Raw genomic sequence first — 27,555 nt, 5'->3', positions numbered from 1 at the left:
TCTGAAATAAATGAATAAAATAAAAATAATAGAAAATGGTTTTCAAGCCGAGTATGGTGGCACACACCTTTAATATAAGCAGTCAGAAGGCAGAGGTAGGAGAATCATTATGACTTCAAGGCCACCCTGAGACTACATAATGAATTCTGCGTCAGCCTGGGCTACAGTGGGACCCTATCTTGGAAAAAAAAAAATTTTTTTTTTCTTTTGGCCACAAGTTCCAGGCCATCCAAGAATACACAGGGAAACCTCGTCTCCAAATAACAAAAGCAGAACAAGAAAGAAACAAATGGAGTTGGGTGTGGTGGCCCATACCTTTAATCCCAGCACTCAGAAAACAGAGGTAGAGGATTACTGTGAGTTCGAGGTTACCCTGAGACTACACAGTGAATTGTAGGTCAGCTTGAACTAGAGTGTGATCCTACCTTGAAAAACAAAACAAAGCAAAACAAAACAAAAAAGGTTTCCAAGTGCTTAGATCATTGGGTAATCAGAAACTGCCAAAGCTCCTCTTCCTGACCTCTGCTACAGTAACTTTATCACTTGAGACCTCTCTGGGGCAGTGACTTGGGATCACTGGACTGTCCGGTCTCTGCTTTCCGTAGCCACAAGGTCTGGGTCAGACAGCCACACACGATGCTGTTTCCTCATGTATAAAATGTGGAGAGTAAATCCCAACCATCTCACAAGAAATCTGTAGAAAAGTGCTTACTTTGTGGTTTTACACACAGCCCTCTCTTAGCCCCTGTGTTCTGGGTTAGGATGTTACATTTGTGGCATTTTCTGAAACACTCCCCCAACCCACTCCAATTTAATGAAGCAAATAAAAGGTAGCATTAAAAAAATCATTGTATTCAAAATTAATCATAAACTTTAGGGTAAATAAGCTTTATAACAAAAGTACATAAGCAAAAATAAATAATTTACAGCAACCCACTGACCCAGTTTTCAGAGTAAATCCATTTCCAATTACAGTGCTGACAGCCCAGGCATTAACTTGTGGTGAAATTTTGATAGTTCATTTTTTTAAAAACCAGTAAGAAAAAAACATGGCTGAATAAAATCTTTAACAAAAATCCAAGCAGTGTTTTTTTTTTTTTTTTCTTTTCGAGGTAGGGTCTCACTCTAGCTCAGGCTGACCTCAGGGTAGCCTTAAACTCAGAGCAATCCTCCTACCTCTGCCTCCCACGTGCTGGGACTAAAGGCGTGCGCCACCACGCCCGGCCTGTTTTTGAGTGAGCCAGGGTCTCACCCTGTAGCCCAGGTTGGCCTGGAATTCAGTACACAGCTCGTAACCCAGGCTGGTCTCAAACTTGCAGCAATTCCTGCCTCAGCCTCCCAAGTGCTAGGATTACAGGTGTGAGTCACCATGCCCAGCTTCAAATCCAGGATTTAATGCTGAATTTTAAATACCCAAACATTGTAGTTTTATACATAATTCAATGTAAAATTAATATAATCAGCATTTCAGCTTGAAGAATTGGCATGTAACCAGGATGGGAAACAAAACGAGACGTCTTCAAACCTTGAAGTGCGAGAAGAAACAGACCAGTGTGTGGAGAGTGGCAGAAGACCGCAGAGTCTCCTAAGCGGGAGGGGAGCTGAAGGCTTCACCCCCTTTATTGTCTACGATGGCTTTTGGAATCACGATGTTTGACATGTAGAACCTGTGACATTTTAGATACAGCCTTTATTTATTTATTTATTTTTCACAGTAAGTTAAAAGCCCATCAGACTGCTCAGATTTCATGGTACTTGCAGGTAGATTCGAGGAGTCTGCAATCTGATGAAGAGTGACATGAACGTTTACTGCAGTGCCCTACTTTCATACTTCCTTGTACACAATGAATCACGTTGGGAATTTATTCCAGGGGCTATATACACAAGTGTCAAAAAGAAAATGTTCTCCACTCTTGCATAAAAAGGTGTACAGTGTATCAGGAACGGAACTTCTGGTTTGCCGGCCCAGGCTCCAGGGGCTTCTGCTGCGGGAGGATGGAGGCTCGCTCCTCCCGGTTCACAGTGCCACAGTTCTGACCTCAGTCATCCAGTCCCGGCGTTTCTCCTTGCTGGATTCTAGATGCTATCCTGATGGCTTCTTCCAGGGATGGCTGCTCTCCTAGCTGTAACAGGGACACACACATCAAACAAACACTACAATCCGAAGCCAGTCAAGATAATGAAAGCCCAAGAAATGTTATATGACAGAAGTGACATTTCTCTCTGTAATTCTGGTACTTGGGCTTGTTAAAGTCTTACTGCTGACCTAATAATTATGAGCACAAAGCTAAAACTTCTGCAGAGAACAGTGCAGTTTCTGTATATGAAACCTTGATAAGTCCTACATGGAGGGTCAAAAGTGGTCACCTCAGCCGGTGGAGATGGAGAGCCTCTTGCACAGCCATAAATCCAACCAATGCTTGCCATTTTCCTAGTGAGTAAACTCATGAAGAAGCTGCTCTGTCTGTGCAGAGGTGGCGTGCGCTGAATGGCTGGGATTTTAGATTAACCTGCCCAGGGGCTGGAAAGATGGCTTAGCGGTTAAGGTGCTTGCCTAAAAACTCTGGTGACCTGGACCAATTCCCTAGTACCCACATAAAGCCAGATGCACAAAGTGGTGCATGTGCCTGGAGTTTGTTTGCAGAATCGAGACGCCCTAGCACACCCATTGTCTTTTTCTTTCTGTTTGCAAATAAAATCAGTAAAACATTTAAAAGAGTATCTGCTTGGATCCAGTGGCTCTCCAGAGAATGCTCCTTCCAGGACTTCTGATATTACTTAGAAATGGAGTGATGTAGGCATTCTCAGGAGTTACTGAGGATCTGTATTTAGAGTAAGCTAGTCTCTAAGAAATAGCTCTGATATGCATTATAGAATTCTGCTTACATAGACTTTTATTTAGACAGTGAAGAGAGCTGGCTGGGTGCATATAGGAACATATGACTGGTAAGTTGTTTCTTTTTTTTTAATTTTTCTTTTGTTCATTTTTATTTATTTTTAAAATATTTTATTTATTTATTTATTTATTTATTTGAGAGCGACAGACACAGAGAGAAAGACAGATAGAGGAAGGGAGAGAGAATGGGCACACCAGGGCTTCCAGCCTCTGCAAACGAACTCCAGATGCGTGCGCCCCCTTGTGCATCTGGCTAACGTGGGATCTGGGGAACCGAGCCTTGAACTGGGGTCCTTAGGCTTCACAGGCAAGCGCTTAACCGCTAAGCCATCTCTCCAGCCCCATTTTCATTTATTTATTTGAGAGTGACAGAGAGAGAAAGAGGCAGATAGATAGAGACAGAGAATGGGTGCATCAGGGCTTCCAGCCACTGCAAACGAACTCCAGTCGCGTGCGCCACCTTGTGCATCTGGCTAACGTGGGTCCTGGAGAATCAAGCCTCAAACCAGGGTCCTTAGGATTCACAGGCAAGCGCTTAACCACTAAGCCACCTCTCCAGCCCTGATAACTTGTTTCTTGCTGTAAGTTCCTCAAGAATATGGAAGGTAGAGCTAGAGAGATGGCTCAGTGGTTAAGGCAATTGCCTGCAAAGCCTAAAGACCAGGGTTTGACTCTCTAGTACCCACATAAAGCCAGATGCACATAGCGGCACATGCATCTGGAATTTGTTTGCAGAGGCTACGGACCCTGGTGCACTCATTCTCTCTATCTCCTCTTTCTGCTTGCAAATCAAAAAAATAATTAAAAAGCTGGGTGTGGTGGTATGCGCCTTTAATCCCAGCTCTTGGGAGGCAGAGGTAGGAGGACTGCTGAGCGTTCAAGGCCACCCTGAGACTACATAGTAAATTCCAGGTCAGCCTGGGCTAGAGTGAGACCCTACAAAACAAAACGAAAGGGCTGGACAGGTGGCTTAGCAGTTAAGGCGCATGCCTGCGAAGCCTAAGGACCCAAGTTTTTTTTTTAATTTAATATTTTATCATTATTTATTTCTTTGACAGAGAAAGAGGGAGAGAGAGAGAATATGGGCACGCCAGGGCTTCCAGCCACTGCAAACGAACTCCAGCACGTGCGGCCCCTTGTGCATCTGGCTAACATGGGTCCTGGGGAATCGAACCTGGGTCCTTTGGCAGGCAAATGTTTTAACTGCTAAGCCATCCCTCCAGCCCCGGAGTCATATTTTGGTGCTGGCTTAAACATCTTAAAATGAGAGAAGCATGCAACTGGCAACTAGTTTAAATCCAAAAAAACAGAAAGCCAAGAGCTCCAGGTTCGATTTTCCACGTCCCACATAAGCCAGATGCACATAGTGGTGCGTGCATCTGAAGTTCATTTGCAGTGGCTAGAGGCCATGGAGTGCCCAATCTCTCACTCCCTCCTCTCTGTCTCTAATAAATAAATAAATCTTTTAAAAAAATAAAAATTGAAACAAGAAAAGAATATGGAAGGTAGTAAAGACGCTCAAGTTGAGATGACCGCAAACACAGCAGGAGCCTTGAAGCAAGCTGGGCGCTGCTGCCGGCTTGCCCGGGCACTCACCTGCACTGCAATCTGGGTGCCATTGGATGTTGCCACTAAGGTCAGAGGTCTGGTCTCCGTAGTTACTAAGTGATGGCTATGCTGCTGGCGCCCCATTTCTGATGAGGCAGTATGAAATGCTGCCAGATCTTGAGCCACAATGGCAACCTTAAGGAAAGCAAAGTAAAGAAAACACACATGAGAAATTAAATCTATGATTCAAATAGGTTAAAATCTACTTTATGTGGGAGACCATAGACTTGTAGACCTATGCTGGACAGTACCTAATATATGTTATCTATCCTGGACTCTTTTATAGAAGAAAGTTAAGGTCAAGACAAAAGGGTTTATCCATGATCATGAAGTGAGCCAATGGAAAAACAGGATACAGGATAATGGACAAATGGATCTGCTATGTCACACTGCCTTGGCCAGGGCGATGTGGCTATGTGAAGGTTCTTTTGCCCCAAGTGCCTGCTTAGTAAGTTATACATGCCGAATGTAGAAAACAGATTATTTTGGCCAGGCATGGTAGCACATGCCTTAATCCCAGGATGTGGGAGGCAGAGGTAGGAAGATGGCTGTGAGTTCAAGGTCACCCTGAGACTACCGTGAATTCCAGGTCAGCCTGGGCTACAATGAGACCTTTCCTGAAGAAAAACAAAACAAGTCGGGTATGGTGGTACACACCTTTAATCCTGGCACTTAGGAGGCAGAGGTAGGAGGACTGCTGTGAGTTCGAGGCCACCCTGAGACTACATAGTGAATTCCAGATCAGCCTGGGCTAGAGTGAGACCCTACCTCGAAAAAAAGAGATTATTTTCTCTTGTCTACTTATTGTATTTAAAATTAGATGTCCGATATGCGGGGAATGAAGAGATGGCTTAGCAGTTAAAGGTGCTTTCTTGAAAAGCCTTACGGCCTGGGCCTGGGTCCCTTTCCCCAGTACCCATGTAACGCCAGATGGACAAAATTGTACATTCATCTGGAGTTCATTTGCAGTAGCAGGAGGCACTGGTATGCCCATTCTCATATTCACTCTCTCTCTCTCTCTCTCCTTGCAAATGAATAAATAAAATACTTCAAAATTCAGCCGAGTGTGGTGGTGCATGCACGCCTTTAATCCCAGCACTCAGGAAGCAGAGATAGGAGGATCACTGTGAGTTCGAGCCACCCTGAGACTACATAGTAAATGCCAGATCAGCCTGGACTAGAGTGAAACCCTACCTCAAAAAAACAAAAAAAGGGCTGGAGAGATGGCTTAGCGGTTAAGGCATTTACCTGCCAAAGCCAAAGGATCCGGGTTCGATTCTCCCATACACACGTAAGCCAGATGCATAAGGGGCACATGCATCTGGAGTTTGTTTGCAGTGGCTAGAGGTCCTGGTATAACCATTCTCTCTGTCTGTCTCTCAAATAATAAATATACCCCCCCCAAAATTACAATTAGATGTCCTTTTAGTTGGTGAGAACTAACAAATAGCAACAGCTCTTTTTACACTCACCGCCACCTTCACCAAGCTGTTGTGGCTGACACCACAATTAAAGCCTTAAACAATGTATTTAAGATGCCAGGCATGGTGGCTCACACCTTTAGTAGGCAGGAGGCTGAGACAGGAAGATCAGCAGGGGTTCAAGGCTACATAGTAAGTTCCAGACTAGCCTGGTGATCATGTCTCAAAAAACAAGCTGGGCGTGGTGGTGCACGCCTTTAATCCCAGCACTTGGGAGGCAGAGGTAGGAGGATTGCCATGAGTTCAAGGCCACCCTGAGATGACAGAGTGAATTACAGGTCAGCCTGGACCAGAGTGAGACCCTACCTCGAAAAACCAAAAAAAAAAACAAAAAACAAGGGGAACTGGGCATAGTGGCACAGCCTTTAATCCCAGCACTTGGGAGGCAGAGGTAGGAGGATCATCATGAGTTTGAGGCCAGCCTGAGACTCCATAGTGACTTTCAGGTCAGACTAGGTTAGAGTGAGACCCCACCTAGAAAAAATAAAAACAAAACAAATGAAAAAATACAGGGAATCCGGGCATGATGGTGCTAACCTTTAATCCCAGCATTCAGGAAGCAGCACCACCAAGATTTTGAGGCCAGCCTGAGACTACATAGTGAATTCCGGGTCAGCCTGAACTACAACAAGAAAAACTAAAAGTTGAAAAACAAACAAACAAACAAAAAACCCTAGGGGAACTGGGAAGATTTTTCAGTGGTCAATGTTTGCAAAGCCTGGCAGCTCAGGTTCAATTTTCCAGTTCCTACATAAAGCCATATACACAAAGTGGTGCATGCATCTGGAGTTCTTTTGCAGTGGCAAGAGGCCCCAGTGCACCCATTCTCTCTCTCTCATTGCAAATAAATAAATAAAATATTTTAAAAAATATTTTGGTTAGATGGCCCAGTGGTTAAAAGTGTTTGCTTGCAAAGCCTGCCAGCCCAGATTTAATTCTCCAGCCACCTACATAAAGACTGAGGAAAAGATGACAGAAGCATCTAGTGTTCAATTTGCAGTGGTGAGGGACCCTGGCATGTCCACACACAACATACACACGCAAATAAACAATCAAGTTTGTTGTTGCTATCATTTTTAAAGGTAGGGTCTCACTGTAACCCAGGCTGTCCTGGAATTCACTCTGTAGTCTCAGGGTGGTCTCAATCTCAGAGCAAACCTCCTACCTCTGCCTCCCAAGTGCGGGGATTAAAGGTATGTGCCACTGGGCTGAAGAGATGGCTTAGGGGTTAAGGCACTTGCCTGTGAAGCCTAATGACCCATGTCCTACTCTCCCGATCCCACGTTAGCCAGACACAAAGGTGAGACAAGCGCCTGGAGGTCGGTGCAGTGGCTGAGGCCCTGGTGTGTCAATTCTGTATCTCTCCTCTCTCTCTGTCTCTCTCGCTCTCTCTAAAATAAAGAGCTGGGCGTGGTGGTGCACGTATTTAATCCTGTTACTTGGGAGGCACAGGTAGAAGGATCGCCATGAGTTCAAGGCCACCCTGAGACTACATAGTGAACTCGAGATCAGCCTGGGCTAGAGCAAGACCCTACCTTGAAAAACCAAAAATATATAAATAAATAAAATGTTAAAAAAAAAATAAAGGTATGGTCCACTGAGCCTGGCTAACTTTTTAGTAGTTGTTGTTTTACTGTTCGAGGTAGGGTCTCACTCTCTAGTCCAGGCTGACCTGGAATTCACTCTGTATTCTCAGGGTGGCCTTGAACCCATGGCGATTATCCTATCTCTGTCTCTTGGGTGCTGGGATTAAAGGTGTGTGCCACCACTCCCGGCTTAAAGCAAATTTTTTGACAATGAATGTATTTCCTAAGTATATAATGATGGGGAAGACAGGAAGAGCTACCATTAACAAATACTTAGTACTATAGTTTACATGCATTTAATCCTTGTATCACCTTACACAGTGCAGATATAAACACTCCGACTTTGCTGGTGAAGAAACTTTGAGGGCTAAAGAAGTAACAATAGAAGCTGGGGGTCAGCCTGAGCTGGAGTGAAACCCTACCTTGAAAAAACAACAAAAAAAAAAAAAAAAAAGAAGGAAAAATAGGATTGAGGTCTGAAAGAGACAGCTCAGCAGTTAAAGGCATTTGCTCGCAAAGCCCATGGTCCTGGGTTTGATTTCCCCAGTACCCAAGGAAAGTCAGATGCACAACGTGGCCATGGATTTGCAGTTCATGTGTAGTGGGAAGAGGCCATAGTGCATCCATATTCTCTCTCTTAAATAAGTACAAATAAAAAGAAACTCAGCTAGAAGCTTGTGTGTGTGTAAAAGGAGAGCACCATATGGTGTGTCACTGACACGCGTATTGACTGATACAGTAGACACAAGTTACCTGCTGCCCTTCCGTACCCTCGGCAGTGACCATAGCAACAGAGTGTGTTCCTGCTGAGGAGATAACTGCGTCCTGAGTAGGGACTGTGATGGGCGTGCCATCCTGCGTCACCATTGTGATGGTATTGCCAATGGCCTGCATGTCAGCTTGCGATATGTTGACCTGCAATACAGTACAGTTACAAGTCACTCAACATTTCTCAATACATATAGCAACCTTTTTTTTTTGTTGTTGTTGTTTGTTTGTTTGTTTTTGAGGTAGGGTCTCCCCTCTAGCTTAGAACAACCTGGAATTCACTATGTAGTCTCAGGCTGGCCTCGAACTCACAGCAATCCTCTGCCCTCTGCCTCTTGAGTGCTGGGATTAAAGGCAAAGCCAAGGGACCTAGGTTCGATTCTCCAGTACCCACATAAAGCCAGATGCACAAGGCAGCAAATGCATATGGAGTGAGTTTGTAGACCTAAAGGCCCTGGCACGTCCATTCTTCATGTGCCGCCTCCTTTCTCTTTCAAATACGTGTATGCATCTCCAAGTCCAGGCCAGTTCCTTGAGTGAACACCGTCTGTCTTCCTCCAGGCCGGGGAACGGTGATGCGGTTAAAGGGGCCGCCCACAGCCGGCCAAGTGGCCCCAGTTATGCATGAGCATGATATTGTGGGGCCACAGCTGACTCCCGCGGCCACGTCCAGGCGAATCTTTTGTTTTTTTTTGAGAAATGAGTTATTGAGCTGGAGATACGGCTCCATGGTTGAAAAGCTTGTAAAACTTGCTGGCTTAAGTTCAATTCCCCAGTACTATTGCAGACAGATGCCCAAGTAGTGCATGTGTCTGGAGTTTGCAGTGGCAAATAAATAGAAGTTTACAAAAGTATTTACTGAGCTGGGTGTGGTGGCACATGCCTTTAAATCCCAGTACTTGGGAGGCAGAGGTAGGAGGATCATTGTGAATTTGAGACTATATAGTTAATTCCAGGTCAGCCTGAGCTACAACAAGACCCTACCTCCAAAAAACGAAAAACAAGCTGGGTGTGGTGGCGTATGCCTTTAATCCCAGCACTAGGGAGGCAGAGGTAGGAGGATGGCCATGAGTTCAAGGCCACCCTGAGATTACATAGTGAATTCCAGGTCAGCCTAGGCTACAGTGAGACCCTCTCTTGAAAAACCAAATAATAATAATAAAACAAAAAAACAAAACAAAACAAAAAGAACAAAGGGTGGGGGGAGCTGGAGAGATGGCTTAGTGCACTTGCCTGTAGAGCCAAAGGACCCGTGTCAACCAGACACACAAGATGGCACATGTGTCTGGAGTTTGTTTGCAGCAACTGAAGGCCCTGGCATGACCATTCTTTGTCTTTGTCTCTCTAATACATAAAAATAAAAATGTGTGTGTGCGTGTGTGTGTATGTGCATGCCAGGGTTTCTTGTTACAAGAGTTCTGGGGTTTTATATGTCGACCACACCCAGTTTAAATCCTTATTTTCTTCAAGAATCCGACTTCTCACTGAGTATGGTGGTGCATGCTTTTAATCCCAGCACTTGGGAGGCAGAGGTAGAAAGATCTCTTGAGTTTGAGGCCACCCTGAGACTACACAGTTTATTCCAGGTCAACCTGAGCTAGGGTGAGACCCTACCTTGACAAACCAAAAAAAAGAATCCAACTTCTCTACAGGTATCCAGGCTAACCCTTCCCTAACAATCTTGAACCTTGACATCTATTTATTTATTTGAGAGAGAAAGAGAAACAGTGAGTGAGTGAGACAGAGAGAGAGAGAGAGAGAGAGAGAGATGGGCATGCCAGAGCCTCCAGCCACTGCAAACAAACTCCAGATGCATGTGCCACCTTATATATCTGGCTTACGTGGGCACTAGGGAATTGAACCTAGGTCCTTAGGTTTCACAGGCGAGTGCCTTAACTGCTAAGCCATCTCTCTTCAACCTCCTTGACATCTTTCTAAAAAAAGCAAAGCCAAGTCTCACTATACTCCCTGATTACTCTATCGCCTCGAGATCAGGCTCCTAGTTTTACAAGTTTCTCAAGACTCAACTTCCAGTCAGTGGTACTGAAGTGTCAAAGGAGGTGACAAGAGATGCATGTGATCATGTGAGAGCTTTGTATCATTTAGTCCTGAACCTGTTCTGCCTCCTAGCAAACATGTAAACAATTGTCAAAACAAGCTGGGCATGAGGGTGCCCAAGTGTGATCCTAACACTTGAGAGGTAGAATCTGAGGATCAGGAGTTCCAGGCCAGCCTAGGCCATACAGAGTTTTCTGGACTAGCCTGGGGGTACATGAGACCCCGTCTCAATAAAATAAAATAAAAACAAAAGCAAAAATCAGTTACCAAAACAAACAGCTGCAGCCAGGTGTGGTGGCGCATGCCTTTAATACCAGCTCTCACGAGGCAGAGGTAGGAGGATCACCCTGAGTTTGAAGCCACCCTGAGACTACATAGCGAAGTCCAGGTCAGCCTGAGCTAGAGTAAGACCCTACCTCAAAAAACAAACAACAACAACAAAAAAAACAGCCACAGAGTGTGGTGGTACACATCTGTAATCCTAGCACTTAGAAGGCAGAGGCAGGATTACTGCTGTAAGTTTATGAACTCCTTGATCCACTGTGTCCAAAAATATAAAACCAAACCAAAAGAAACAAAAAAAGGGGGAAGGTCCAAGTAAGAGACAAATAACTTGAGGATAAAGATGATGACATATGCAATAGTGACATGCCTGTTATGGGGAAAACCAACCACTCTGTAATTGGACTGGAGGCCCGTTCCATGGGAGGGAATACATCCCTGACAGTGAAAACCTACAACAGGGATAGTCATGAGCCCTAGGGGTGTAACATCTGCTGGTGTCTGTCCAGTAAGCACTTCTCTTAATGTTCATAACCATATGTTAACGCTACTCTCACTTTTGGTTAGAGACGCTTCTCTTTTCAGATGGCAGTGACCTCAGAAGGCACCACGATGCTGAGAAGAAGTGACATAAGAGTGCTCAGTACTGCAGTATCTCTATCACCTTCCAAGTCTCAGGGTCCATTGCAGAAGAGGTGACAGAAAGAACATAAGAGCCAAAGGAAGGACAGGACTCCTTACAACGTGCTCCTCCAGATACAAAATGGCCTGGATATCCATGACCTCACAGTGCCTGACACTACCTGACACTACCTACACAAGACATCATAATAGAAGGAAAGATCATGACATCAAAATAAGAGACTGATTGAGAGGTGGAGGGGATATAATAGACAGCGGAGTTTCAAAAGGGCAAGTGGGGAAGAGGAGGGAATTACCATGGGATGTTGTCTACAATTATGGAAGCTGTCAGTAAGAAAAAAAAAAAAGATGACATCATAGCTCATGTGTGTTTTTAACCAGGTACTCAGACAACTTGAGTTAACACTTAAAAATGAAATCAAAGCTGGATTATTTTAGGCTGGTGACATCTACAAAAACAAACAACAAATTGGCCACCAGAGAACAGACACTACCCTGTTTTTTTTTCCTGGAGGGAAATCCAGGTACCTAACTGTCCTATCAACTCTGTGAAATAGCTTGAGTGACGCCCATGGTTCCTGGTGAGAAGAATGCCTAGGCTTGAAAATTTTACAGCTTTTTCAGTGACTTCTTTCCCAGGACCTTTGCAAAATTTCATCATGTCCTTTTTGCCTCACCCAATGCTTTGCCATTCCTCGTCCTCATTCCCAGATCTAACCAGCCTCAGAATTCGATCCCTTCTTGAGTGTTTCACACACACCCATTTCTTTTTCTTTACTTATTTATTATTTGAGGGGGAGGAAGAGAATGGTCATACCAGGGCCTCCAGCCACTGCAAAAATACTCCAGACGCACGTGCTACCTTGTGCATCAGTCTTATGTAAGTCCTAGGGAATCAAACCTGGGTCCTCTGGCTTTGCAGGCAAGCCCCTTAACAGCTAAGTCATCTTTCCAGTCCACTTGTCATTTTTTGTTTCTTTTTCTGTTTTCAAGGCAGGGTCTTGCTCTAGCCCAGGCTGACCTGGAATTCACTATGTGGTCTCAGGGTGCCCTGGAACTGATGGCGATCCTCTTACCCCTTGACTCCCTAGTGCTGGGCTAAATATGTACCTGCATCCCAGGATCTCCTGCCACTGCAAATGAAATGCCAGATGCCTGCACTACTTTGTGCCTGGCTTTGTGTGAGTACTGGGGAATTGAACCCAGATTGGCAGTCTTTGCAAGCAAGCACCTTTAGCTGCTGAGTGACCTCCCCAGCCCCAAATCCATTACTCTTTTTTTGTTTGTTTTATTTTTCAAGGTAGGGAATTCACTATGTGGTCTCAGGGTAGCCTCAAACCAAATCCATTGCTCTTGAAGCCCTCAATCTTCTTTCATCACTTCACCCTTAAACTATATAGTAACACCATTTGGGTTCTATATAATCTGACTGCATGCAATTTTTTTGAGAAAACTATTGAAAACCTTTAGAAGACCTGCCACTAAGCCGGGCGTGGTGACACACTCCTTTAATCCCAGCACTCAGGAGGCAGAGGTAGGAGGATCCTTGTGAGTTCCAGGCCAGCTGGAGACAACATAGTGTATCCCAGGTTAGCCTGGGCTAGACCCTACCTTGAAAAACTCAAAAAAACGAAAAGGAAAATAAACAAGACAGTAGCAATGACGACAAGGAAGGAGAAATACTTAGCTTCTTGGCTTCAGCAGATACTTACATGCTGGGTTCCATCCTGGGATATGAGCGTAACTTGCTGACTCAGTCCAGACTGGGTCACTGTGGCTACCTGGGTAGACACAACGTCGTCCCCTTCTACACCTGTAACATATGTGATCTGGGACCCTTTGAGAACATCTTCACCTTGACCTGTTTAAAATAAATAGATCATTTGTTTTAACTAACCAGTTTACTAACCCATCTATTTAGAAAACATTAAACATTTTAAACATGAAACAGAATATTAAATCCAGATCTAACTGGCCACTAAATCTGATCCCTTCTTGAGCTGTTGTCTCATACATACCCATACTTTTTAATTGTTTAAATTTATTTATGTGTATGCACACATATATATGTGTGCCAAGGATCTCTTGCCAGTGTAAATGGAATGCCTGTACCACTTTTTGTATGGACACTAGGGAGTGGAACCTGTAAACCAAGTGTGAATTATAAGCCACACTTATAATTCTGCCCTTGGGAGGCAGGGGGATCATTAGTTCAAGGACAGCATGGGCTTCTAGTGAGCTTGTCTCAAAACAACAACAAAAGTCTATGCAGTATATCTTTTTTTTTTTTTTTTTTGGTTTTTTGAGGTAGGGTCTCACTCTAGCTCAGACTGACCTGGAATTCACTATGGAGTCTCAGGGTGTCCTCAAACTCATGGCAATCCTCCTACCTCTGCCTCCCGAGTGCTGGGATTAAAGGCGTGTGCCGCCACACCTGGCATATGCAGTATATCTTAAAGCGAGAAAGCAGTTTCTAGGATCACTTCTAATTCCTCTATGTCCACTTTGGCAAAGCCAAGTCAAGCTGAATCAAATCAGGTCAGGAAAACCTTTCCCATCAAATGTTAGTGTTTTAACTTTGGAAGGCCCCCGCTTTACCCTTGGTTGGAATAATTACGTAATCCCATGCACACATACTGGGGACAGAGAGGGGAGGAACTGTATACAAGAATAACAGCCTCCTGATTCAGCAAGTTCACACTAAGTTCTTGCAATCACTTAAGAGCCATAAAAGTATAAGAGAACATAAACATTAACCAGCAAAGCAGAATGTTTGTAAGCACAGCTTACTAACTCACTCGGTCTTTACTGACAGTGAAGGCTGCAAGGCCTCAGTACACAATGACATCACTGTGTAAAGACAGGGTTATGGCATGTATCTGAGATAAGGTTAATCATTTAATAAGTGACAAGAGGAGCTCCAGCCCACCCCTTCTTCTTTTTCTTAGTAAAGGATTAGCAATTTCAACAGTCATTACTGCTATACTTGGCAACCAGGAAGCTATTGATCCCTCTCGTCTTTCAACATTTTCCAGTTCCCATGAAGGCAGAAATAAAGGAAATTTTTTTCCCCTTCAAAGAAATGAGGATTATTCTAAGAATACTAGTATATTAAAAAACTTGGGCCGGGCATGGTGGTGCACAGCTTTAATCCCAGCACTTGGAAGGCAGAGGTAGGAGGATCACCATGAGTTTGAGGCCACCCTGAGACTCCATAGTGAATCCCAGATCAGCCCGGGCTAGAGTAAGACCCTACCTTGAGAAACCAAAAAAAGAAAAAAAAAGTCACAAAAAAAAAAAAAAAAAAAAAAACTGAGCTGGGCGTGGTGGCACACGCCTTTAATCCCAGCACTAGGGAGGCAGAGGTAGGAGGATCGCCATGAGTTCAAGGCCACCCTGAGACTACAGAGTTAATTCCAGGTCAGCCTGGACCAGAGTGAGACCCTACCTCAACAACACCAAGAAAAAAAAAAAAAAAAAAAAAGACTCGGAAGACTAATCTAAACATGAAACTTCTAACTATGTCTAAGTGGCTGATGCATCATAAGATGCCTTCAACCACATATCATTTCCTAGACAGACATCACTTTGCTCCTTTGTCATATGCTTCACAGATTTTTTTTCTTTTGGCTTATTTTTATTTATTTATTAGAGACAGAGAGAGAGAAGGAGGGAGAGGGGGAGAGAGAGACTGGGCATGTCAGGGCCTCTAGCCACTGCAAACAAACTCCAGATGCATGTGCCACCTTGTGCATCTGGTTTATGTGGGACCTGGAAAATCAAACCTGTGTCCTTAGGCTTCACAGGCAAGCACCTAACTATGATCACCGGCAAGCACCTTAACTGCTAAGCCATCTCTCCAGCCAGATTTTTATTTATTTACTTTTTTGGCATATGTGTTCCTGTGCATGAAACTAAAGCACTGTCTTTAAGCAGTCCATGATTCTGCCTCTATCCTTCTCAGTACCATGGTTACAGGTGTGCTTGCACATGCCTGACTTAAAAATATTTTTCATTTATTTTATTTTAGAGAAAGTGGCAGAAACGAGAAAGGGCATGTCAGTGCCTCTAGCCACTGCAAACAAACTCCAGATGCATGTGTCCCTTTATACATTTGACTTATATGGGTCCTGGGGAATCAAACCTGGATCCCTGGGTTTCACAGGCAAGTACCTTAACCGTTTAGCCATTTGTCCAGCAACCCCTCTTTGTGTTCCCCTGCAGTAGGGTTTCACTCTAGCCCAGGCTGACCTGGAATTCACTATGTAGTCTCAGGGTGACCTCGAACTCACAGAGATCCTCCTACCTCTGCCTCCTGAGTGCTGGGATTAAAGGCGTGCGCCACTACGCCTGGCAGCAGCATTCCCCCTTTTAAAATAATATTTATTTATTTGCAAGCAGAGAGAAACATACAGAAGCGAGAGACATAGAGAAAGAATGGGTGTGTCAGGGCCTGCAGCCTTTGCAAACCAACACCAGACACATGTGCCGCTTTGTGCATCTGGCTTTATGTGAGTACTGGGGAAACAAACTTGGGTCATTAGGTTTTGTAGGCAAGCGCCTTAACTGTTAAGTCATCAATCACTTGGCAATACCGGAAAGGAAAACTAGGACTCTAGGCCATAGGGCATCGTTTGAGTGGGTGATCTGCTTTTTCCCTAATCTCCAACCAACCTTTTTATTTTTGGTCTGTGTGTATGTGACTTTACTTGTGTGCTCCTTTGTGATTGTGGGTGTTCAGATGTTCAGGTGAGTGTGCGGAGATCAGAAGACAACTTTCAGGTGCTGGTCCTCACTTGCAACCTTGTTTGAGGCAGGGTCTCATTCACCCCTGTGTACACCAGGCTAGCTGGTCCTTACGTTTCTGAGGGATCCCGTCTCCAGCCCGCATATCATGGCATTCATGCTGGGATCACAGCTTTGTATTACTGCATCTGGTTACATGTGGGCTTTGTGAGTCCAAATTTAGCAACTCATGCTTAACATGTCAAGTACTTTATCCACTGAGGAACCCCAGCCTTGGATTTTTGCATTTAACTATTTCCAAATGTTTCAATCAGTTGTTAAAAATGAGAAATGAATAGCTGGGTTATCTCAGCACTCAAGAGGCAGAGGTAGGAGGACCGCTGTGAGCTCAAGGCTACCCTGAGACTACAGAGTGAATTCCAGGGCAGCCTGGGCTAGAGTAAGACCCTACCTTGAAAAAATAAAACAAAACAAAAAGTAAACCTACTACCTTTTATTAATTTTCTTTTTTTCCTTTTATTAATTTTCTTATGCTTAATTCTCTGAAATCACTGAACGTAAAGACTGAGGATACAACCTTGTGGTAGAATGCTTGCCTAGCATGCCTGAGGCCATGTTCAATCCCCAGAACCAGCACCCCCCAAAAAAATTACTAAAGGTGATTCCTCTACATTTTATTTTTTAGAGCTTTCCTTCTTTTGTCCTCTTTTCCTTTGTTCCTTTCTCTCTCTTCCCTCCTTCTCTTTCTCTCAAAGGGTCTCATGTATCCCAGACTAGGCCTGAATCTGCCATGTAGCAGAAGATGGCTTTAAACTTGACTCTCCAACTCCCAAGTACTAGGATCACAGGCATGTGTCTCTATACTCATTCAATGTGGTGTGGGCTTCGGGTTTTCTTATTTAAACGAGTCTCCTTGTCTCTTACAGTATTCTAGTAGCACTTCTTTTTTTTTTTTTTTTAAATTTTTATTTATTTATTTATTTGAGAGCTACAGACACAGAGAGAAAGATAGATAGAGGGAGAGAGAGAATGGGCGTGCCAGGGCTTCCAGCCTCTGCAAACGAACTCCAGATGCGTGCGCCCCCTTGTGCATCTGGCTAACGTGGGATCTGGGGAACCGAGCCTCGAACCGTGGTCCTTAGGCTTCACAGGCAAGCGCTTAACCGCTAAGCCATCTCTCCAGCCCTCTAGTAGCACTTCTATCAGTAGGAGTTATCTAAATTGCTTCTGTTCTTTTATTAAAAACAACATCCAGACCTGGAGAGATGGCTTAATAGTTAAGGCACTGGCCTGTGAAGCTGAAGGACCCATGTTTGAATCTCCAGATCCTACATAAGCCAGATGCACATGAGGCAAGTGCAAGGTCACACATGCCCACTAGGTTGCAGAAGTGTCTGGAGTTTGATTTCAGTGGCTGAGGCCCTGGCATGCTAATTCTCTCTCTCTTTCCTCTCTCTAAAATAAATAAAAAATAAAAAGAAGAAAAACTGCATCCAGCCAGATGTGTTAGCACACATCTTTAATCCCAGCACTTAGGAGACAAGAAGTAGAAGGATCACAGTGAGTTCAAGGCCACCCTCAGACTACACAGTGATTGTGAATTCCAGGTCAGCCTGGGCTAAAGGAGACTCTACCTTGAAAAACACACAAAAAAGTATTCCCAATGAACCTCAATCATCTGGCTCCCCTGCCTTCTTTTCCAGGCTTCTCCAGTTCTTTCCTCTCCTTGGACCCCTGGCTTTCTGCAGGTGCCGCCCCTCTAGCTGGGTATCCTGCTTCCATCTCTGTTCCCTTCCTCCCCTTGAACTGCGAGAGTACTACTCTTTACCTAGTTAAGCCTGCTTCCCTGTCAATCTCTGCAAGGACACTTCTGCGCAAAGCCTCCTCTGTCCTTCCAGAACAGACTAAATTCCCTCTTATACAACCCAGAGCACAATACTTTTCTGTACTTCTTTTCACAACAGGGAATCTGGTGTGTGTGATTATTAAAAATGAAACCTCATGACTTGAGAAAACCAAATTGGGTCATATTATGTTAGTACGTATTGATCTTCACTATTAGAAATAATGATCCAATTCCTTACCTGGTGGAGGCTCAAAGAAGGCTTCTTGTTCTTCCTCAATGGGCTCAGTGTCATTGTGGGCTGTGCGTTTGTGCATGGCCAGCGTGGAGATCTGCTTGTACGTCTTCCCACAATGGTTACAATTGTATGGTTTAGAGTGAGTGTGAACAACATGGTGCTTATACAGACTGGAATATTCTGTAAACCTTTTGTCACACCCAGGAACTGTACAAACATATGGCTTTTCTCCTACGAAAAGAAGAGCACATAAGGACGTCACTGTGTACACAGGCAGATGTAATTATTCCATAGCTGGGGAAGAGGGCTTATACAAAGAAATAGCTGACAAACACAGTCAAGTGAAACAACTCACTGTTAAGAGTCCTTGCCTAATTCCCTACACAAGACTGTCATAATAGGAGGAAAAGACCATGGCATCAAAGTGGGAGAGATTGATTGAGATGGGAGGGAGATAATGGAGAGTGGAGTTTCAAAGGGGACAGTGTGGGGGGATTACCATGGGCTATTGTCTATAATTATGAAAGTTGTCAATAAAAAATCAATTATACATACAGACAGATAGAGTCCTTGCCTAGCATGCACAAGGCTGTTTGATGCCTAGCACTGAGAAAAAAGAAAAAAAGGGGACAATCCATTTTCACCCTGAAATCAAAAAGCATGAGAAAAGTCTTCAAACCATGGTTCTGACAGCATTCTGAGTGTTGGCCTTGTGCATCATCCGCTTTTTGCTTTACTTCAAGAGACGAGAAAGGTAAGGATGGAGCTGTGGCAGTTTTACTAACTCTGATGAAACTATGCACTCGTGTTTCCTATAGCTGATTCAGATATATTAATAATAACAATAATAAATGTAATCATCACTCTGACTAATGATGCTCACCCTAACAATCCTACAAAGGTAACAAAATAAGATTTTCTTTTCTTGTTATTATTTTATTTTTAATTTAATTTTTCTTTTTTTTTTGTTTTTATTTTTGTTGTTCAAGGTTGGGCTACACTCTAGCTCAGGTTGACCTGGAATTCACTACATAGTCTCAGGGTGGCCTTGAACTCACAGCGATTCTCCTGCCTCCTGAGTGCTGGGATTAAAGATGTGCACCACCACGCCTGGCCTTTGACTCTTTTTAGCAGGCTTATTCATTGTAGTGGTATAAGTGAAGCCATTGTGAAATTATTTTAGATGGAATTAAAGACTGAGCAAATGAGCCAGGTGTGGTGACAGTACTATAATGCTAGCACTAGGGATACTGAGGCAGAATGATGGCTGGTTTAAGATCAACCTGAGATATATACTATACTAAGTTTGAGGCCAGCAAAGGCTACTCAGAGAGACTGATTCCAAAGAAAAGGAAGGGGCTGGAGTTATGATTCAGCAGTTAAGGTGCTTGCCTGCAAAGCTTAATGGCCTGGATTTAATTCCCCAGGACCCATGTAAAGCCAGATGCACAGAGTGGCACATACATTTGGAGTTTGTTTACAGCGGCTTGACATGCCCATGAATTCTCATTCTCTCTCCCTACAAATAAACAAAGATTTCAAAAAAAGAAAAACAGAAAAGGGACTGGAGTCATCTTAGTGGTTAAGGCACTGGTCTGCAAAGCCTAATGACCTGGGTTTGAATTCCCAGAACCCACATAAAGCCATAGGCACAAAGTAGTGCATGAGTCTGGAGTTCGTTTGCAGCAGCTAGAGGCCCTGGTGTGTCCATTCTGTCTGCCTGTCTCTCTCTGTTTGCAAATAAGTAAATAAATATTAACAAAAAAAGAATCAGTAGCAGCCAGGTGTAGTGGTGCACACCTTTAATCCCAGCATTTGGGAAGGAGCAATAGAAGGATCACTGCGAGTTCGAGGCTACCCTGAGAGTACACAGTGAATTCCAGGTCAGCCAGGAATAGAGTGAGACCCTACCTCAAAAAACTAAGGCATGAAACAGAAAATTTTATTTTCTTTTTTATTTATTCAAATTTTTACTACCAACTTCCATAATTATAAAAAAAATCCCATGGTAATACCTCCCTGGCCCCACTTTCCCCTTTGAAACGCCATTCTCCATCATATCCCCTCTGAGAGAGAGAATTAAAAAAGCCATGTGGCTGGGCATGGTGGTGCACATCTTTAATCTAAGCACTCACGAGGCAGAGGTAGCAGGATAGCTGTGAGTCTGAGGCCACCTAAGACTACATAGTGAATTCCAGGTCAGCCTGGGCTACAGAATGAGACCCTACCTTGAAAACAAAACAAAACAAAACAGCCCTGTGGATTGAAGTAGAATTGGAACTATTAGTGTGAACTTTTAATTTCTAATGTGTTGGATGTCACCCTGAGCTACAAAACATGCATATACATGTATGTTCTAGGTAATCCTCAGTTACACTTTCCTTGGGTAACTACATCTTTTCCCATATTTCTAAATCTAAACACATTAAAACACAACTAGTAAAAATGCCACATAAAATGGCAGTCAATTACAACCTGTAAAACCAAGCCAACTGATATTTAAGCTGAAGCAGAAACCAACACTAGGTGGCACCAAACAACAGGCAAAATGTGATGGAGTTTGGTGAAAGCTTGTTTTTGAGATGGTGTCTCATGTAGCCAGGGCTGGCCTCAAGCTCATTATGTAGCTGAGGATGACTTTGAATGTCTTCCTTATCCTGCTGTCTCCACCTCCCAAGTGCTGGGACTGCAAGTGTGTGACAGATTTTGGGGGCTGGAGATTGCTCAGTGGTAAAGGAACTTGCCTGCAAAGCCTAACGACCTGGGTTTGATTTTCCAGTACCCATATAAAGCCAATGTAAAAATAGTGCATGTATCTGAAGTTCATATGCAGTGGTTAGAGACTCTGGTGTGCCCATTCTCTCTCTGCTTGCAAATAAATAAAATATTAGAAGGCATGTGATACCATGTCCTTTGTGAAAAAAAAAAAGTTGTTGTTTCTGGAAGAGGCAGGAGTTAAAACAAGATGTCAAGACATAAGAGATCATTACCTGTATGTATCCTCACATGGTTTTTATAATTAGTTGCACTGGCAAATGCCCTCCCACATCCTGGTTCTGTACAGTAATAAGGTCTTTCTCCTGTGTGTGTCCTAATGTGCACTTTTCTGATATTTGATGTGGTAAAGGACCGACCGCAGCCTTCAATGGGACACTTAAAGGGCCTTTCTCCTGAAAATACAAAGGGATCAACTGAATAACACAGAACATAGAAACCCGAGACATCTCATTCCTTCTCCTGTTGAGCTTCCCTTTTGGGCTTTGCTTTGATTCTGGAAAAACCACCTTCCACTCCAAGCTTAAGTTTACTTAAGAGAACTCAAACAAACAGTATTCAAAATTATTAGCGATTATGTGGCTTTGCATGATGGAATCATCCATGAGGGCATTCTAGAAATGAATTGAGAAAAGTAGACACAGAAATAGCAGAAAGGGGCTGGGGAGATGGCTCAGCAGTTAAAGGCACTTACTTGCAAAGCCTGCCAGTCTAGGTTCAATTCCCCAGTACCAACATAAACCCAGATGTACAAAGTGGTGCGTGCATCTGGAGTTTGTTTACAGTGGCAAGAGGCCCTGGTACATCCATATTCTTTCTGCTCACAAATAAATAAAGCTGGGTATGAAGGTGCATGCTTCTAATCTCAGCACTTGAGAGCCAGAGGTAGGAGGATTGTTGTGAGTTTGAGGCCAGCCTGGGACGACAGATGAGATCCAGGTCAACCTGGACTTGAAAGAGGCCTTACCTCAGAAAAAACAAAACATACACACACACACACAAAAGAGCTGGAGAGATAGCTTAGTGGTTAAGGGACTTGTCTGCAAAGCAAAAAGACCCAGGTTCAATTCCCTAGTACCCACGTAAAAACAGATGTACAAGGTGGCATATGTGTCTGGAGCTTATTTGCAAGGGCAGGAGGCCTATTCTTAAAAAGAAGAAGAAGAAGAAGAATTTCTAGCCTAGCAATGAAAAAGTGTGACAGTCATACTAGTACCTGTGTGGGTTCTGATATGTTTCTGTAGGTCTCCTGAAGTTTTGAAAGATTTTGTACAATTATCTTCTGAACATCGATATGGCTTTTCTCCGGTATGAGTTCTGAAATGACTTTTTAATCCATAACCTTTAAGAAAAATTTAAAAGAAATTTAGTCCCACAATGCTCCTCTCTAAATAAGCACACAGACATAAGGTACTAAAATATAGAGCAAATAACAAAGTAATAGGCAAATATAAAGTCACTATTAAAAATATAAGGGACAGGGGGAGGGAGGGTAGTACCATGGGATATTTTTTATAATCTTGGAAAATGTTAATAAAAATTGAGAAAAAAAATATATATAAGGGAAAAAGCTGGGTGTGGTGGAGTATGCCTTTAATCCCAGCCCTTGGGAGTTAAGAGGTAGGAGGATTACTGTGAGTTCAAAGCCTGCCTGAGACTGCATAGTGAATTCCAGGTCAACCTGGGCCAGGGTGAAACCCTACCTTGAAAATCAAAAACAAACAAACAAAATATGTGTATTGGACAAGTTGGATATGGCGGCAGTCCCAGCACTTGGGAGGCTGAGGCAGGAGGACTAATGTGAGTTTGATGCCATCTTGGACTACAATGGAACACACTGTTGTAAAAAAGAAAGCCAAGTGTGGTGGCACATGCCTATAATACCAAGCACTTGGAAAGGAAGAGTGGGAGGATCAGTCCAATATTATTCTCAACTACGTAGTAGTAGGTTTCAAAATCAGCCTGGCTACATGAGACCTTGCTTGAAAAAGTGGTGGTGCAAGCCTTAATCCCAGCACTTGGGAGGCAGAGGTAGGAGATCACTCAGAGTTTGAGGGCACCCTGAGACTACATAGTGAATTCCAGGTCAGCCTGGGCTACAGTGAGACACTACCTCAAAAAATTGAAAACAAACAAACAAAATAACTACATAGCAACAAAAAGTATGACACAGCATTGAAAATCAGTAAACTTAAAAATATTCACTTTTGTGTTTGTGTGTGCTAGGGTCTCTTGCACATAAATATGGCTTTATGTGGGTGGCTGGGGAATTAAACCTGGGCATCAGGCTTTGGCAGCAAGTGCCTTTAACAATTGAGCCAGCTCCCCAACCAATGAAAATTCAGTAATTTTATCTGCTTAAAAGATGTTTTGAGGGGTATGGTGGTGCATGCCTTTAATCCCAGCACTCAGGAGGCAGAGGTAGGAGGATCGCCATGAGTTCAAGGCCACCCTGAGACTATGAACTCCAGGTCAGCCTGAGCTAGAGTGATAACCTACCTTGAAAAACAAAACAAAAAAACAAAAAAAAAAAAAAAAAAAAAAGAAAAGAAAAGAAAAAGAAAGAAAGAAAAGGAAGATGTTTTGGGGCTGGAGAGATGGCTTAACAGTTAAAGCACTCGCCTGCTAGGTCAAAGGACCCAGGTTCAATTCCTCAGGACCCATGTAAGCCAGATACACAAGGTGGCACATGCATCTGGAGTTTGCAGTGGCTAGAGGCCCTAGCACACCCATTCTTTCTCTCTATCTGCCTCTCTCTCAAATAGATAACTATTTTTTTTGTTTAAAAAAATGTTTTAGCTGGGTGAAGCAGAAGTAGGGGATTGCTGTCAGTTCAAGGCCACTCTGAGACTAAGGCCCTGGCATGTCAATTCTCTCTCCCTCTCTCTCTAAAATAAATAAGTAAAAATAAAATAAAAATGTTGCATGTCTCTTTTTATAAGTGTCCCAGTTTTATTAGATGCTGTTTATGGCTCACTCAAAGATCTTAAGTTGGAACAAGAAATGAAAGTCAGGCTTGCCAGGTGTGTCCTTGGAAAGGCCCTATCCACTGCAAAGTCCTAGCTTTCTGTGGCTCTTTAATTTCACGTTTTTTTTTTTTTTTGTTGTTGTTGTTTGTTTGTTTTGTTTTGTTTTGTTTTGGAGTCAGGGTCTTCCTCTAAGCTCAGGCTGACCGGGAAATGACTATATAGTCTCAGAGTGGCCTTTAACTCATGGCAATCCTACTACTTCAGACTCCCAAATACTGATATTAAAGGTATGTGCCACTACACACATTCTAATTTCATTTTTTTTAATATTTATTTTTATTTTCATTTACTTGATAGCAAGACACAGAGAGAGAGAGAGAGAGAGGGAGAATGGGTGCACCAGGGCCTCCAGCCACTGCAAATGAACTCCAGATACATGCGTCCCCTTGTGCATCTGGCTAATGTGGGTCCTGGGGAAGTAAGCCTTGAACCAGGGTCCTTAGGCTTCACAGGCAAGTGCTTAACCGCTAAGCCATCTCTCCAGACCATAATTTCATTTTTTAAATATTTCATTCAATTAAAAAAATTTAATTCAATTATTTGAGGGAAAAAAAGAGGAGCAGAGAGAGGAGACTGGGCATGCCTAGGCCTTAAGCCGCTGCAAATGAACTCCAGATGCACGTGCCCCTTTGTGCACATGTGCAACAGTGCGCGCTTGTGTCACTGTGTGTCTGGTTTACGTGGGACCTGGAGAGCTGAATATGAGTTCTTAGGCTTTACAGGCAAGTGCCTTAACTGGTAACATCTCTCTAGCCCTGATTTGTTTATTTTTAATTTTTAAATTTATTTTTGAGACAGAGGGAGAGAGAGAGAGAAAGAGAGAATGGGTGTGCCATGGCCTATAGCCATTGCAAACAAACTCCAGATGCATGTATCACCATGTGCATCTGGCTTACATGGGTTCTGGGGAATTGAAACTATTTCTTCTTTTCTTTTCTTTTTTAAAATTTTAAATTATTTATTTATTTATTTATTTGAGAGCAACAGGAGGGAGGAGACTGGGCACCAGGGCCTCCTGTCACTGGAAACAAACTCCAGATGTATGCGGCCCCTTATGCATCTGGCTAACGTAGGTCCTGGGAAATCGAGCCTTGAACCAGGGTCCTTAGGCTTCACAGGCAAGTGCTTAACTGCTAAGCCATCTCTCCAGCCAAAACTATTTTTTCAATTAAAGTTTCAATCAGCTCTTATTTTGTTGTTATATTGTGTGTGCATACTGTGTGTGCATATATGTGTATTCATTCATTCATGTGTGCAGGCCAGATGTTGACACTGGGTAACTTCTTCATTTCCTCTTTTCTGTACTTATTAGGCAGCGTCTCTCACCTGAACCCAGAGCTTGCTGATTCTGTTTGTTTAGCTAGCTGGCCGCTCCAGGGATTCTCAGTCTCTGTTTCCTGAGCACTGAGATTACAGGCAGCTACCGTGCCCACCCAGTATTTATGTGGATGCTGGGGGTTCCAACTCCTACCCTCACCCACTAAATCATTTCCTAAGTCCCTTAAGTCAGCTTTGAGAGCATGGTTTTCCTCTACCAGAAAAAATAAAAACTAAGTATGAAGTTTCTGAGACATGTCTTTGGAGAAAAATAAGAACAAAAAGGAGTCCAGAGCAAGCGGGGTAAGAAGCACTTGACAACAAAGCTGTAAAGCTGATCACAGGGCTGGAGAGATGGCTCAGCGGTTAAGATTTAGAGGCCCTGGTGTGTCCATTCTCTCCATAAATAAATAAAGCTGACTGTGTTTTTCTGTGGGTTCAAATAAAGGAATGGGTTAGTTCCTGCCTCTGATCTGCTCTGTACAATCCCCCAGGGGAACTAAGAAGCAAAGAAAACGTATATATGTTTACCTGTTGCAAATGCTTTCCCACAGCCTGAATGCTCGCATTGATAAGGCCGATCTCCTGTATGTGACCTTTCATGGACCTGTTATTAAAATACAAGCGTGATTCTACTTCCTTACACATTCTTTACATAAGATCGTCTCAACACACTTATATCTGACTGATGGTTTTGTTTTATGCTTTTTTATATTTCTTCTTTTCTTTTTTGAGGTAGGGTCTTACTCTAAGAGTCCAGGCTGACTTGGAACTCAGTTGGAAGTCTGGGTTGACGTCAAACTCACAGTGATCCTCCTAACTCAGCCTCCGGACTGCTGGGACTAAAGGTGTGCAACACCACACCTGGCCTCTATTTAGTTAATTGGCAATAAATGTTAGATTTTTTTTTTCTAGGTAGGATGCCACCTTGTACATCTGGCTTTATGTGGGTACTAAGGAATCAAACCCAGGCTGTCAGGCTTTGAAAGTAAGGACCTTTAACTGTAGCCATTTCTCCAACCCATGACTTTTTTTTTTTTCTTTTTTGAGGTAGGGTCTCACTCTAGTCCAGGCTGACCTGGAATTCACTATGTAGTCTCAGGGTGGCCTCGAACTCACAGTGATTGTCCTACCTTTGCCTCCCCAGGGCTGGGATTAAAGGCATGCGTCACCACGCCCAGCTTTACTTTTGACTTTTTTTTTTTTTTTTCTGGTTTTTCAAGGTAGAGATTTGCTCTAGCCCAGGCTGACCTGGAATTCACTATGTAGTCTCAGGGTGGCCTCAAACTCAGTGATCCTCTTACCTCTGCCTCCCAAAGTGCTGGGATTAAAGGCGTGTGCCACCACACCCAGCTCCTGAATGTTTTCTTTTTTTGGGAGGGGGGTTTCGAGGTAGGATCTCACTCTGGTCCAGGCTGACCTGGAATTAACTCTGTCATCTCAGGTGGCCTTGAACTCATGGCAATCCTCCTACCTCTGCCTCCCGAGTGCTGGGATTAAAGGCGTGCGCCACCATGCCCGGATCTGAATGTTTTCTTAAAAAATTATTTTGGGCTGGAGAGATGGCTTAGCAGTTAAGGCACATGACTGTGAAGCCAAAGGGCCCAGGTTCCATTCTTCAGGTCCCACATAAGCTAGATGCACATGGTGGCACATGCGTCTGGAGTTCGTTTGCAGTGGCTAGAGGCCCAGGCGTGCCCATGCTCTTTCTCTGTCACAAATAAATAAAAATAAATTGTTGACAAAAACTTATTTTGCGTGTGTGTGTGTGTGTGTGCGAGCGTACACGCATGTATATATGTGTTTGTGTAAGAGAATACAGGTGTGCAAGTGATGTGTGTGGAGTTCAAAGAACAACTTTTGGATCTATCCTCCTTAATGCTCTACCTCATCTGAGAAAAGATTTCTCTGGACCTCACTCTGATACTGCTTTTATTTTTACAGTGTTCAGTCAGAGCTACTGGGAAGTTCTATCTCTACCTCTCATTTCCTAGTCTGAGTGCTAGGATGACAGAGCCTCGTGGCTTGAGAACTGATCTTGGTACTCAGGCAGGTTTTTATCCACCAAGCTATTTCCCCTAGCCCTAAGTTTGAATTTTTTTTTGTTTATTTTTATTTATTTATTTGAGAGTGACAGACAGAGAAAGAGGCAGAGAGAGAGAGAGAAAGAGAGGGAGGGAAAGAATGGGCGCACCAGGGCTTCCAGACACTGCAGACAAATTCCAGATGCGTGCGCCCCCTTGTGCATCTGGCTAACGTGGGTCCTGGGGAATCGAGCCTCGAGCC

General features: G+C 43.5%; 1 protein-coding gene across 2 annotated transcripts in view; it reads right to left on the bottom strand.

The window, feature by feature from the left end:
• Positions 1 to 1,275: 1,275 nt before the first annotated feature.
• The window catches only part of Znf143 (zinc finger protein 143), a 55,900-nt gene continuing 29,620 nt past the window's right edge, over positions 1,276 to 27,555 (bottom strand). For both annotated transcript variants that reach the window (XM_004650874.2, XM_012950587.2), the window contains exons 9-16: positions 25,801 to 25,876; positions 22,140 to 22,265; positions 21,139 to 21,318; positions 18,152 to 18,379; positions 13,034 to 13,182; positions 8,325 to 8,486; positions 4,493 to 4,639; positions 1,276 to 2,123 (exon numbers count right to left, since the gene is read on the bottom strand). In XM_004650874.2, coding sequence (XP_004650931.1) covers positions 2,040 to 2,123; positions 4,493 to 4,639; positions 8,325 to 8,486; positions 13,034 to 13,182; positions 18,152 to 18,379; positions 21,139 to 21,318; positions 22,140 to 22,265; positions 25,801 to 25,876 — 1,152 coding nt within the window. In that variant the 3' untranslated portion in view covers positions 1,276 to 2,039. The remainder of the gene's footprint in view (positions 2,124 to 4,492; positions 4,640 to 8,324; positions 8,487 to 13,033; positions 13,183 to 18,151; positions 18,380 to 21,138; positions 21,319 to 22,139; positions 22,266 to 25,800; positions 25,877 to 27,555) is intronic.

The sequence above is a fragment of the Jaculus jaculus genome, chromosome 3 (assembly GCF_020740685.1).
Source record: "Jaculus jaculus isolate mJacJac1 chromosome 3, mJacJac1.mat.Y.cur, whole genome shotgun sequence".
In the NCBI taxonomy this organism is placed as follows: domain Eukaryota; kingdom Metazoa; phylum Chordata; class Mammalia; order Rodentia; family Dipodidae; genus Jaculus; species Jaculus jaculus.
Note: the sequence above shows the minus strand (reverse complement) of the source record. Positions and strands in the feature narration are given on the sequence as shown.